This window comes from Pholis gunnellus (genome assembly GCF_910591455.1).
Source record: "Pholis gunnellus genome assembly, chromosome: 14".
NCBI lineage: Eukaryota > Metazoa > Chordata > Actinopteri > Perciformes > Pholidae > Pholis > Pholis gunnellus.
The window spans coordinates 9718436-9732566 of NC_136541.1; the positions used below are offsets into that span (position 1 = coordinate 9718436).

The 14131-nt window shown below is 40.2% G+C and overlaps 2 protein-coding genes across 2 annotated transcripts in view; one reads left to right on the forward strand and one right to left on the reverse strand.

Moving 5' to 3' along the window:
* LOC306706494 (guanine nucleotide-binding protein G(olf) subunit alpha) overlaps positions 1–4465 on the reverse strand; it is a gene marked incomplete at its 5' end in the record, with an annotated part of 44846 nt that extends 40381 nt beyond the window's left edge. The window contains one exon of the mRNA XM_079173609.1: positions 3947–4465. Within this exon, the coding sequence (XP_079029735.1) occupies positions 3947–4451 (505 nt within the window). The remainder of the gene's footprint in view (positions 1–3946) is intronic.
* A 2989-nt stretch (positions 4466–7454) lies between these two features.
* Positions 7455–14102, forward strand: LOC306706045 (serine/threonine-protein kinase MAK-like; the record flags this gene model as incomplete). The annotated part of the gene is made up of 14 exons (XM_079172956.1): positions 7455–7555; positions 8209–8263; positions 8829–8950; positions 9442–9524; positions 9630–9762; positions 10349–10520; positions 10690–10857; positions 11195–11476; positions 11566–11747; positions 11829–11926; positions 12279–12389; positions 13288–13407; positions 13789–13866; positions 13972–14102. 14 exons carry the CDS (start codon positions 7455–7457, stop codon positions 14100–14102), a joined length of 1836 nt encoding a protein of 611 aa, XP_079029082.1.
* Positions 14103–14131: the final 29 nt, after the last annotated feature.

The window sequence follows — 14131 nt, forward strand, 5'->3', positions numbered from 1 at the left end:
TTGCAAATACATGTAAACATGTTGTGAAATACATAAATACATTTTGTAGGTGTACTGATTCATGATTGTATTGCAATAAAAGCATTAAAAAAAAGTTTGACACATTTGCTTTAATATGACTTGAACAGTTAACTGATTATCAAAATATTTACTGGCTATTTAATATACAGATAGACTAAAAGCTTCATCATCTCGTTGTTTCAGCTTCATAAATGAAGTTAGAGCCATGTTATACTGTCACACCCTAACTTGCAAAATAAATCAGTTACTTTACTTTGAACTTTGATTTTAAAGCTTCAATTCGGCAGGTTTACTGCACCTAATTAGAATTCAGTCCCATCAGTCAGAAATGAAAATTACCTTTCATATCCAATAAACAACTACACTGAACCTGAAGCTTTCTGTATATGAAGACGAACGCTTTTGCAGTGAGACATTTATATATCAATAATCTCATCATTTTAAACAGGTATTATATAAAAAACTACCCATAATTTGACAGTTGAACTATGCCTAAAATTATACTGCAAGATACCAAAAATGTGATTCAATATGGTTCAAAATGTAAGTAACAAATAAATATGACTCAAACGGATGGATTCGGGCTCCAGCACAAGCTGAACGTGGCAGCCTGCAGAGGATAAACATTAGCTCCTTATGGCTATCATTATTCAACCAAATACCTGCAGCAAATACAAACAGATAAAGTGACCCAGATTAGCTCGCATACGTTGCCTTGAAATGCAACACTATTTGAAAGGTGTCCACTTTCAGAGGAACACAAACCACCTCAGTCCTCTGGCATGCAACAAGAGTCCTACTGGAGACCTGGAGGGTATAAAGTCCCGAAATGCCTCTTAAGGAAAAACCAGAAGAGGCCTGCGGCTGGTGGCTGAGGCTTCTGGGTGCACCAGGACAGATACAAAATAATTTCGATTCTAAAGTGGCGAAGAAGGCCGCCCAAACCACAATGACAAGCTGAAATGACACAGTAACAAAGGTCACACTCACTGTGTAGCTTTCAACAGTGGCTCATGGAAGGAATGTATGACACTTCCCTATGTGACTTCATTAGGATGAACCAGTTCTTCCTGTGTGTAATTAGTGGGATCTGTTTACTGAGGAAATTAAACTGGTAGCCATTTATTATATTGAGTAACGAAGCATTACACTGGTAAAGTAAAGCAAATACATGCAATATGGCGTCAAGTGTGTGTGTGTGTGTGTGTGTGTGTGTGTGTGTGTGCGTGTGCGTGTGCATGTGCGTGTGCGTGTGCGTGTGTGTGCGTGTGTGCCAAAACTGAAAGTGGTTGAGTTCTGTTGTTATTGTAAATGTGTTCAACATAGTTTTCTCATCAGGGTAGCTGTGGTGACCTTTAAAGCTCCTGTTTCTGATCAAGACTCATTGTTGGTTATGAAAACTAAAGTACTGAGTTAGCCTACGTGTACAATATCTAGATGTTTACCGTATGTGTGGTAAAATAACACAACCTACAAGATAAATCCAAGCAAACAACAGGGCAACCATCTAGAAGCTAACTGACTTGTCCGGGATGCTGCTGTCTGATGTTTGGAAAGTCTCTTGAAAGATTACATAAATGATCAACCATGAGATTCCCGTGAGTTAATAAAATATATGACCTAATACTGATACAATTTGGACACAGTTAAACAGATATGGGCTTCAACGAGGACACTATTACTAAGACTTAATCAATCAGTTCATGTTTTATCTAATTATAATCACTGACTCCATAAAATGCCAAAAATAACATCATACCAACAGTAAAAGTTGTCAGTGCCTGGAACTGATGCCTTATCATTGATTATTTATGGCAGTATGAACATACAGTAGCAAAACAACTGAACCACTTCCACTGAAATACTTAAGCAAGCAATTATTTGCATATTTAAAGCTGTAGTCAGCAAGTGTTTGATATATTTAACATGGCCACATTACTCTATAATTGTGCAACAGTTAGTCAAAAGGCTATTTGTCATCTGCTGAACTGAACAGATCAGACGTGTCACACTCTGCCACAGGCCGCTATATTACAATATGCAGTTCATAAAGAATAATTTAAGATCAATTAAGAATATACTATAACATTTGACCCAATAGCACTGGCCACAACACTGCACTGTACTGCACTATACTATACTATTCATAGGGATGGTACTTAATCAAAAATATTGTCATATTCGATTTTTTGATACTGTACTATATACCGTACTATACTTTACTAAACTAAGTGGTCTCATAAGAAGAGGTTGCGCTTTACCTTCAGCCGTCTGTCAGAGGTTCAAGAGAGCAGAATATAGTTCCCGATCACATCAGACAACTAAAAACTTATATATCTTCCAGTAACCAATTAAAACAACGGATGATTAATGCATACACATGTCAGCTCTGATTCATGCTGTGATGTATTTTAGGAAGCCTTTTAAACTGCATGCCCTGTTTTTGTTTCTCTTTTGATGTATTTTAGGAAGCTCTTTTGTAACAGCTTGATGAAAAATAGCCTTTTGGTTAAATCTGGCATTTTTTTTAAAACCATGTGTATTTATTAATTTGCACTGTCCCTTCTCTCTCAAATAAACTAAACATATTTGTAATTCATACTAATTATTATAAAACTGAGCTTTATAATACTATACCACAGGCCACTATACTCAACTGAACTACATTTACTTATTGAAAAACGTTACTGTAAATGTGCCACAGTTATTCAAAAGCTTATGTTATATCTGTAGTCCCTGACAGATGTCACACCACACCACAGGCCACTATACTGTACAATACTATATCATATTAAGAACAAACATAGGCCTGTAGCCAAAAGCTAAAGTGTCTCAATCATACACTAAAGCCAGCTACACTATACTCTATATTACACTATACTAAATGTGTAAGTAAAGTGATAGTTCTCATCTGTTGTCCCTGGATAGATGTCACTCTACACAAAAGGCCACTATAATATAATCTACAACACTCTACTCAGTCAGAAGTCCCAGACAGATACACTCTTACGCTGCACTATATTATGCTAATTCTTTAGGGAAAACATGGCCTGATGGACAAAAGTTAAGTGGTCTACATACATCTTTGTATACTAAAGCGAACTAAATTATACTCTCTATAATATTAAACCACACTACAAGTCAATATACTGTACTATAGTATTCTGTACTGTACTATACTATACTATGCTAATTCTCAGAGCAAACATAGCCCAATCATCAAAAGCTGAGTGGTCTCTCTATACATTTGTACACTAGAGTCAACTAAATCAGACTCTCTACTACACTAAACCACACTACAAGTCAATATACTGTACTATACTATTCTGTACTATACTATACTATACTATATTATACTATATTATGCTAATTCTCAGGGCCAACATGGCCCAATCATCAAAAGCTGAGTGGTCTCTCTACACATTTGTCAGTAAAGTCAAGTGAATTATACTCTAAACTACTCTACTATACTACAGGCCACTATACTACATTATACTCTACTATACTACCTTATTGTGAGGTAAACACAGTTGAACTTCAATACTTTACTACACAATACTACACTGTACTGTACTGTAATAGATTTCAGATTAAACATGACTCAATAGCCACAAGCTAAGTAGTCTCTGTAAACCTGTGTGAAGTAGTCCATTTCGAAGGCCCCTATATTATGTTTAATTAGCTTTTCCCTTTTTTCAAATATGAGCAGTAAGAGGACGGCAGGCCCAGAGAGTCCACACGTCCGTCTTCATCATTTGTCATTGTCAGCCGCAGGGGGTAGTTTTCACCGCTAAGCCCACAGATGTGGCAATAGGCCTCAACAGAGTAGTGACATAATTTCTGGAAAGGCCAGTACGTTTTTTGGTTTCTAATAATAAAACGGCTTCCTAGTCCAACAACAACAATAGAGAGGGACTCAACCTACCGAGCAGCAGCAGTCGATGCGTCTGTTTGTACTCCCGTTTGAGCTCCTTCAGCGCCCTGTCAATGTTCTTACTGACTTTCTTCGCCTCCTTCTCGGCCTCCTTCTCCTCCACCAGCAATTTGTCCCAGTTTTTCTGCTTTTGGGTGGTAGTCTTTTGCAGCAGCTGTAAGCGTCGGCCGCGGTCCTTGCCTGTCCCCTTACCGCTACCTCCGCCACCTCCGCCGCCGCCGCCACCTCCGTTTTGTATGAGCGCACCGTCGGTACCGGTGTCTCCACGGCGGTGCTCCCCGGCCGGGAGCCTGGCAGGGTCCCCGGGGCGAACCGGACCGCCGCCGCCGCGTAGCGACGAAGTCTCCCCGCATCCCCCGGTGTCCTCCTGGCGGGCTCCCACGGCGCGGTTCGGCACGGCGGCGTCCGGAGGCTGATCCGAGTCCGAGTTGGCGTTGGAGATAGACCCGCTCAGGTCCCCGAAGAGCCGGGGACGCAAGCTGTAGCACAGCCCCATGTTGAAACCAATATTTGTCTGTGAATGTGATTTCTCATAAATTAAAATAGCCAAAAAAAAAATAGCAGTTGCGCCACCACCAGCCCTAACGAGCCATCGTCACATTGGAGCTCCAGCGGTGCGATTTAAGTCCGAAATTGAGCCGAAAATGTGAATGAATTACGCTCCGACATTTGCTATATGTCATCTTGCATTTTCCCCAGTCAGCCTTCGCTTCGTAGTTAGTAGATCACCTGATCCTTTAGTGGACACTGCGGGTCCATCTTACCGTAAGTAACCAAAAGCACAACCTTGGGAAAAAAACGCTACTATCCGCTGCGCAGACAGTCAACAATCTGACTGCACAGTTGTTAGGTGCAATGCACGGCACGTCATGCTACTACAGTATGGCCATTTCGAGAATGCTGGTCTTGATTTTCATTCCTCACATTTCATTGCCTGCATGCCTAAAGACAACCTTCTGCCCTGTAGATAGTGAACCTGCTTTTTATTATCGGACCAATGACACACACATAATCTTTATTTATTTAACAAACGTGTCGAATAAAATGGCAACCATTTGGAAATGGAAAATATTCGAAATGATATTTAAACTTCTAACACAGTTTTTGAGTTGATTCACACAAAGATAATTACGATAATTGAGGCGTTATTGTGTTTCCTAACACAGAGCTTTATTACACAAACCCTTATACATTATAATATAATGTATTTATATGACCCTTTTATTTTATTTTTTGTCATTGTCATTTACCGGATATCTAAATATACAGGACCTTTTTTGAACCCCAAAGCAGTTGAAATGCCCATGTAAATATGATATGGACAAAACATCCGGTCAAGGTGGGAACCAGGGACATTTCAAGGGTCCTTGGGTTGGTCTCCGATAGCTCCACAGAAAAATAAGGATACTTTTATTTTGCAATCCAAACGCAGTAAAATGAATACAATACAATGTAGTTTAGTCTCCTCGGCTACATTGTGAATTTTTGTGCAACAACACAATGTTTTTAGGTGGATGGTCACTGGAATTAAGTATTAACTGATTGGGGTCATTTGTGACATGCGTAATTACTCAAGGGTCCAGAAAAAGGTGAATTTACCTGCGTATACAGGGGCCAGTCACAATCAGATGCAGGGTTGAACATGCATCACTAGATGGAGCACTTGTGACATAATACAGCACGATATCTCAGGTACATTTAGAACACAGAACAACACATACGTTTGTCAAATAAGCCTTATGTGGTTTTAAAGTAAATACACGAGGAGACTAATTTCCACTAAAACCCAAATACAAGGCTAACGACTGGCCCTCAGACACCCTAGAGATTGTCTGATTCAATCGAGAGCTCCAGACCAGAGGTTATTTACTCCTGCTGATTTCTTCTTGTCACACCATTATGATTTAAAATCAGTACATCGAAAACATAGCGCATTTTTAAATGGTTATTTCATTATAATTGAAATACTTGTATTTATACACATCACACTATTATTATTTTTATTATTTATTATTTTTATTTACTATATTGTATACTATGCTCGGCGTATCATAGTGCGTAACATTGTTCATATTATAAGTACGTTCTTTTAAGTCCATGCGTTGCCTAGGAGCCCGGAAGTCGCCCTTAAGCGGACAGAGCTGGTAGCGTCTCTTCATCACCTTGTTATCTTCGTCAGTACGGACATGCCCCCCATGGTAGGTCTACTTTAGCTAGTTAAGTGTAAATACTTAATCATTATAATATAATCATTATTTGGTAAAAACTGTAAATGAGATCGTGTGGTTAAATATCAGGGCTGGACATGTAATGTTAGCTTACCTTTTGCTCTTAAGCGAATATTACTGTATTTATTGTAGTAGCAGACTTCCTAGTTAGCCAAATTAGCTGACCCTATATTATGAAGTTTTGAGACACTGTGATGAAATGAGTTGACTGTATACAAGTTTGTAATGTTCTGTTCAATGTTACACAACACCAAAACAAACTTTGTTTGTGGAAAGGAGAGATAAAAAACGTTAGATTTCAAAATCTGTATCCAGGTTCTTATAATGAGGTTATAATTGAGCAGTTGATATGAGGTAATGTATTAAAAACATCAACCCTAATGCTACCACTACATAATATTTAATAATTAATCCTTGCAGAACATTGTCTGTCTTTTTAGTTTCCCAAGTCCTTTTTTATTTGCAACAATGAAGCTCGAATAAGGAAAGATGACCGGAAAAAATAAATAAAACAGTGATAATAAAATAATTCTGAAACACATTAGCATAACACAGAGAGAAAGATAAATATAATCAGTAATGATATGTAGTGACAAAATTGGCTTACAAATTCTAGAAAAGGCTCAAGGAGAGAGAACTCTTCATTATTAATAAGCCCTTTAGTTACTAACCCCTTTATAAAGGATAACGTTTTAGAAAGTTGTCGGCTCCGACTAACTAGTCCACTCTTACACTAGTTTGACCCCTCTAACCTATTATGTCATTTGTAAATACACTGGCCCTAATTTGTTCAAGTCTGGCCTTGTGTTCTCTTAGGTCTTTGGAAAATGTGTTCTTTGGTCAAAAGCATCCTCCAAGTGGCAGTCAAATAGTTTTAAATGGCATTCTCACACCTCAAAACCACTGGCTCTCCTGTATGTGATCGGTGTTAGACAACACAGGTAAAGCCCTCTGATTCAGAACCGAATTCATGAATGTAGTTTAGGTTTGCAAGATCACAAATCCATCACGCCTTACAAAATGTGTCAGCATGTGTCCTCCACGCTCCCTCGCCAGCTAAACCTCCACCTTCTTTCATCGCCACTCTGCAGAGAGAAAGGTATAGGATGTGCCCTCATGTTTTATTTCAGTGTTTCTGAAGGCAGGTTAGAGCAACGTAGGGGGCCGTTGATCTGTGAAGGGATGTAACTGTGCTTACGATGACCAACTCTTTGACCGTGTGGAACTGTCAAGGCTCCTCGGTGACTGAGAGGCCGGGCTGTCTGTGGACGATGAACCGCTACACCACGCTGAAGCAGCTGGGGGCCGGCATGTATGGCAACGTGTTCCTGGGAAAGAGCAACGACACCGGGGAGCAGGTGGCTATAAAGAGGTGAGTGTGGCTCCAGTAAACATGCCCGAGGGACAAACTGTGTTGTTTTGTCTCAAAGCATTAGGCTGATTAAACCCAGAGCGACTGCTGCAATATGCTTCCCGGCTCTAGACTCTTAACATGTTGCATCCTCAAATGAAAAAAAGAAACATTGTGTGTCTGATGACAGTGAAAGAAGTGAAAGCAACAAGTGTTGCTCCTGGAGTATAAGACAAAAGAAAGACGAAAGGTTAAAACAGGTTACACATGCACAATATTACAATGTTGTATAGAGATCTACTAATGTTATGGGTGCAACAGTGATGCAACATGTTTGGAGCCCATAGTCACCACAAAGAGAGCAAGAAGTATTATACAGTGGCTTTTATTTGACGTTTTCCAACACGTGCATTGAAAAAAAACTCAAATTACTACATAATAATACAAACAGGAGTAAACCAGAGTCAGAGTCCGTTGTGTGATGTATATTCGCAGCAATTGATCCTTCCGATAAAAAAAAAATCATGTTTTGCCCCTTTGTGTATCTCTTTATTAGCTCATGTTACTTATAATTAATACGCAGCATATATATTATATACTAGCCTGATAATCAGACTGAAATGACGTTTCGTATTTCTGAAAATTGTCACGTAAGTCTGTTTTTTCCCCAACAGGATGAAGTGCAAGTTTCATTCTTGGGATGAGTGTTTGAATCTAAGAGAGGTGAAGGTGAGAATAATTACGGTCAAACAAGGAATCTCCACTAGTTGATACAGCAGCTTTTAGATACAGTATAATAACTGCCATATTTGGTAATTATGATCATTTTAAACCACCAATCTTTCTGCTTGTATTTGCAACAATCATGTACTGTAGTAAAAGTAAATTATATCTAATATATACCACATACATGTACTTGATATTTTAAGGTTCAATCAGTGCTGTTTTTAACCACAGAAATAGGTATATGAACATATTATTGAAGCATTTTAGCTATAAATGAGCATTAGTCCTAGGCCTACTGTATATCTAGTCTTAACTTAAACAGGCAAGATGTCTGCTTCAAAATGTCATTTTTAATTCTGTTGTGAGAAAGTGTTAAATTAACATTACCTGTGTGAAAATGCACTGACAGTCAAACTGTTCTTGACATGTAATGTTTTTTGTACATCAACCTTTTGGAGATGAGTGAAAAAGCTTCACACAAAACACTGTATTGAAGTATTTAAGGTTATGAACTTACATGATGAGCTGATTCTGTTGTATGTGTCTCCTAAATACTTTTGGATGTCAGTCACTGAAGAAGCTGAACCATGACAATGTGGTGAAACTAAAGGAAGTCTTTAGAGAAAACAACTACCTCTACTTGGTCTTTGAGTCTATGGAAGAAAACCTCAATCAGCTCATGAAAGGAAGGTGAGAACAAATCCGACAGCTAAATGTGTTATTTTTTTCTGGTATAATTCTGCAGTTATCTGGGTCAGATTGAGTCATCGTGTGTCGGTCTTGGTTTTTTTGCAGAGACAAGTTGTTCCCTGAGTCAGTCGTCAGAAAAATGACATCTCAGATATTACAGGGACTGTCCTATATTCATGAACATGGTAGGTGACTTCCAGCGAGGCCTTTCAATACAAACTGGGGAAAAAAAGCTCATGAATGTGGACATAAGACATCAGGCATCACAGGATTTTCTCCAGCCAAAGATGACTCACTTCTCCTGTGAGAAGAGGAGGTGTGAGTGGTACCAAAGCCTAACTTAACACGTTTATCGCTCTTCTATCAGCACTGGTTTTAGTGCTTGTGGATGCTGGTGTCCCGTTCAATAAGGCATGCTTGTTTGTTGATGGTGTTTTTCTTTTCATCCCTTCTTTCTTTCTTTTGTCTTTCACCACTTTTGCCGCTGCCAGGGAAGATAAGATGTTTTCTGAAAATGAGATAAGGAACATTCTGTTCCAAGTATTGTCTGGCTTAGCATTTGTGCATAAGCACGGAAAGAGACTCCTGCTGTCTTTCAACGTTTTTGTTTGAGAAAATAATGCAAAATCGAGACAAACAGCATCAGCACAGGTTTAGTTGACTGTCTCATGTCTTGCAGGGTATTTCCATCGGGACATGAAGCCGGAGAACTTGCTCTGCACGGGCCCAGAGCTGGTTAAGATCGCTGATTTTGGACAAGCCAGAGAAATCCGCTCGCAGCCACCTTACACTGAATATGTGTCCACAAGATGGTGAGACAAATTTCTTCTACAAGTTTAGAGCAATGTGCAGGAGATTCCTGAAAACGAGTTGTGTCACAGTAAGGCCTGCTGTGATATCACGTAGCTTAGCTCTTAGATTAAATTGATAGTGACTAGAGAAATCCATTTAGGAGGAAGACAAACTGACTAGACAGAGGATAAGACTGAGATTATTGGGGCTATAATAACATTAGTGTACTAATCCTGTTGCTATCAACTAAAACGTCATCTTGACATCTAATTTGGGATTTGCCACCTTTACTATGACAGAGCACCATAAAGAAAATATACCTTCATTGTATTGGGATGAAAGCAGATATCTCAGAGACAGATGTTCACACTTGAAAATATGAAAACTTATACTATCTACATGGCCAGATACCACCAGGGGTATGTGAAAGCATATGCTCTTTTGTAATTTGACTGACCCGACCCACTCTCATTAGTTGCTCGTGAGAGACACAAACATTTATTCTGTGTAAGATACAAATAGAACAAAAAGGAATTTTAGTAAGAGTAGAGTTAAATTACTGTATGCAAATGTGCCGTAAATATCCTTCCCGTGCCGTTCTGACAGGTACAGAGCCCCAGAGGTTCTGCTAAAGTCAAACTCCTACAGCTCCCCCATTGACATCTGGGCCGTGGGATGCATCATGGCAGAGCTCTACACACTCAGACCCCTGTTCCCCGGCAAAAGCGATGTGGACGAGATCTTCAAGATCTGCCAGGTGCTGGGAACGCCGAAGAAGGTGAACCATCACAACGAGGTGTAACGTGTTATGGTTCCGCTGTCGCCGTGGATGTAACCAACCGGTATCTCCTAAATCATGGGGACATCCTCTCTGCTTGGGCCCTTGCCTTGCTATGGCGCTAACATCAAACTATCTTGTTGCTTTCTCTTGTGTCTCACCACATCAGTCAGGCTGGCCTGAGGGCTACAACCTGGCCACCTCGATGAATTTCCGCTTCAATAAGTGCGTCCCCACCAGCCTCGGATCTCTGATCCCCAACGCCAGCAACGAGGCAATCGCACTGATGACAGACATGCTGCAGTGGGTCCCTGAAAAAAGACCAAGTGCCGCTCAGGTACATTTAAAAACCCATTAAGTTTGAACACAGATTGGTAGGAATAAACAAAAGGTTACTGTGAAGACAACTGACCGTTGAGGTGGCAGTGTTTGTTTGGAGTAACACACGTCCTTTGGTGAACACTTTGAACGAAATGTGCAGATTTGGTTTGTCTCATTAGTCCTTTACGATATATTTCATGTCCTATAAACAAGAACCCATTCCCTTATTTTTATGTTTTTGTCCGCATTTTCATTTTGATATGGCTTAATTTTTTATTTGATCTAAATCTGGATCTAAAATAGAAACAAAATAGAGGATATTTTTCCTTTGGTTTGTACTGTTTGTGTTCCAGGCTCTCCGGTATTCATACTTCCATGTCGGCCAGGCAAAGATGTCCAAGGCGGACGCAGAAACAAAGCCTCTGTCCCTCTGTAAGACGGACCTAGAGTCCAGCGAGCCAAGTCGGACACAGACCTGCAGCCGGTCTCTCCCCCAGCACCTTCAGCAGATACTCCTGCCTCAGGATATCAAGGAGCTGAGCACAAAACCAGCAATGTGTTCCACCAATGTGACAGAGGGGCTGCAGGAACTTGTCAGCTTTGTGAAAAACAGGCAACCGATGAGCTGGCATGCTGTAGGTATAACTGAGGTAGAGCTACCAAATTTACCAATGAGACCTTCTTGTGACTTCATGTTTTTCTTCTTTGTATGTTCATCTTAAAGCAAACAGCAGCAGAGGACAGCATGACTGGAGTGAGGACAGGACCTCGTCAATGGGGACAGACGTCTTTCAGATCCGTCGACATTTGGGACGATGGCGAGGACGCTGATGCTGGAGTGTCCATCTCCAAAACACCCACCGTCAGCTCTCTGAAGGACAGGGCGCGGACCGGGCCCAGCTGTCGGTTAGACCTCTTCATTTTCATGTAAAAGATACGTTTTCATCACAGTTGTGAAAAAGAATTAAAATAAACCGTGTTGTTTAGATTTCCAGAGTTAAAGAACAACACAGGAGTAAAGCTGCAGAGCATCAGCGGGCTGAACAGAGCTGACTCCACCAAGCAGCTGTCCAGATACCTGCCTGGTAAAATATATATATATATATCTATATCTACTGGATCACAAAAAGCACACTCAACTGTTTCCTTGGCCTCTGCAAAACCTTTGATTTCCTTTGCCGCCCGAAGGAGTGTTTCATTTACATTTTCTAAATATGACTTTATTTATGTTGCTTAAGTTTCACAGTGAAGCCAAAAACTCTGAACACTGAAAATGAAAGCCAGTAATAATGCAAAAAAAACTGTGAAAAAGTAAGAAATGAATAGTACATTAATGTGAAATTGTGAAGTGGCCTGAAACCAGTGCAAGAAGATGATCAGATATGGGCAAATTGTTCGGGTACAGTGAATTCATTCTGAGCCGTTTGTTTTTTTCAGCCATAAAGCCGAAAAACAACTTCTCCGTAGGAGACCAGGTTGCCAGCAGAGCTCCGTGGGGCAGCTCGTGTGTAACCAGAGGACAGATGCTGGGGTTTCCTCTCAATAACGGTAAGAAAGATTTGAGGACACGTGTGAGAACGTTAATCTGTAGCGCTGATACATCTTTAGAGAAGCAGGTGAGAAGGAGAGAAGCAATTCACCATGAACTGCAGAATAATTACAAATTACAGGGTTTACTTTCAAGAGTCACAATTTTACTTTAAAGTGTTACATTTCTTTGGTGCTTTATGGGAATTATTCTGAGACCACGGTGTAAGTTTTCTGGTTGTTCTGACCTGACGCAGCAAACATCCCGTCTGATTACAATTGTTCGAAAATACAATTTGTGAGGCGTTAAAAGTTCGACAACGTTAGAAATGGCTTCCAACAAGTCCACTATGATTTACTAATAAATAATAAAGCAAGTATAGTTTTGGGATTACAGCACCTAATTACAGCATCACACTGATGAAAACATCAGTGTAAAAGGAGACCAGTTTTTTATTTCTTCAGTGCTGAAAAGAGGAAAAAACGTCATACAAAAGCACATATTGCTTTATTAAGTGTGAAGCAGACACAGAAACAATACCATTCAAGACAAAAAAAACTCACTCCAGATTTCTTATTTTCTTTTCATTGTGTTCTGTTTTCCTCATCCACTCACCTCTCTTCTTTTCTTTCTTTCTTTCTTTCTTTCTTTTGCTGTGGTGTTAGACAATAGTGTTCCTAAACTTACAGATAAGCAGCCTCTAAAAGATCAAGACCCTGGAGGATCTTGATCTTTCCAAAGGTATCTCTCAAATGTAGGAGCAGTTCACAGATGTACAGGTGGTATCTGTGACTTATGATGATGACTGTCTGATGAACGGCTGTCATTTGGAGATTTATAGACACTGTTCAAGATGAAGCGATTCAAAAGTGACATCAGTGGAGTGGTATACATCTTGTTCTTCATTGTCCTTCACAGACTCCTTCAGGAGCAACTCCAAAAGGCCAAACAAGACACGCGTGTCAGCTTTTCAGAAGACTGAAACAGGAGCAGCTACACAGAGGATTTCACCGGCAACAACAGGAGGCACCTTTGCTGGTGAGTCACAACTGAAAACTTATATTTTTATTTTCTCAGAAAGAATAACGGTGGAGTCAGACTGTTCTTGGTTCAGTGTTGCTTGGTACCAATCAGGCCCGGATTAGAAGGTACTGGAGGCTAATTATTTGTGTTTTTAGTGCAGTTTCTTTGTGAGTATTTAACTTTCTCTTCTATCATACTTCAGAAGAAAAACGCCCCCTGGAGTTAGAAAGGAGTCAACACCTCCCTTAAAGATTACGGAGAGTCTGAAAGGATTCACTTATGAATGAGCTTTCAAGGATTTCTCTATCAGAACTTTCAGAACCTGATCTGATTAATATGTTCAGTGTGATGTCTCTACCTGAATTTTTACCAACTTTCTTTTTGTGAATCTCGTAGTTGATCTAAGAGTTGAGTCTAAAATCAAACCATCCAAGAGCAAGACCACCTCACATAAACTGCAGCTCCCAGATGAAGGTATATATATAACAAAAATAAAACAGCCCTATGAGCACAAGACATGCAGCTTGATGTCGCTTTCCAAGACAAACACTTTCCTTCTCTCTCATGATCATTTCCCAGAATACGAAGGGGGGAGGAGCAGATCTCTGGATCCCAGCGCTACCGGGCAGAACACTTTTACAAGGAGCACAAACATCCAGCCTGTGCACGGACGAGTCGACTGGACCGCCAAATACGGAGGTCACCAGTAGCGCAGCAGTCTGCCCTGCTCCACCAGTGA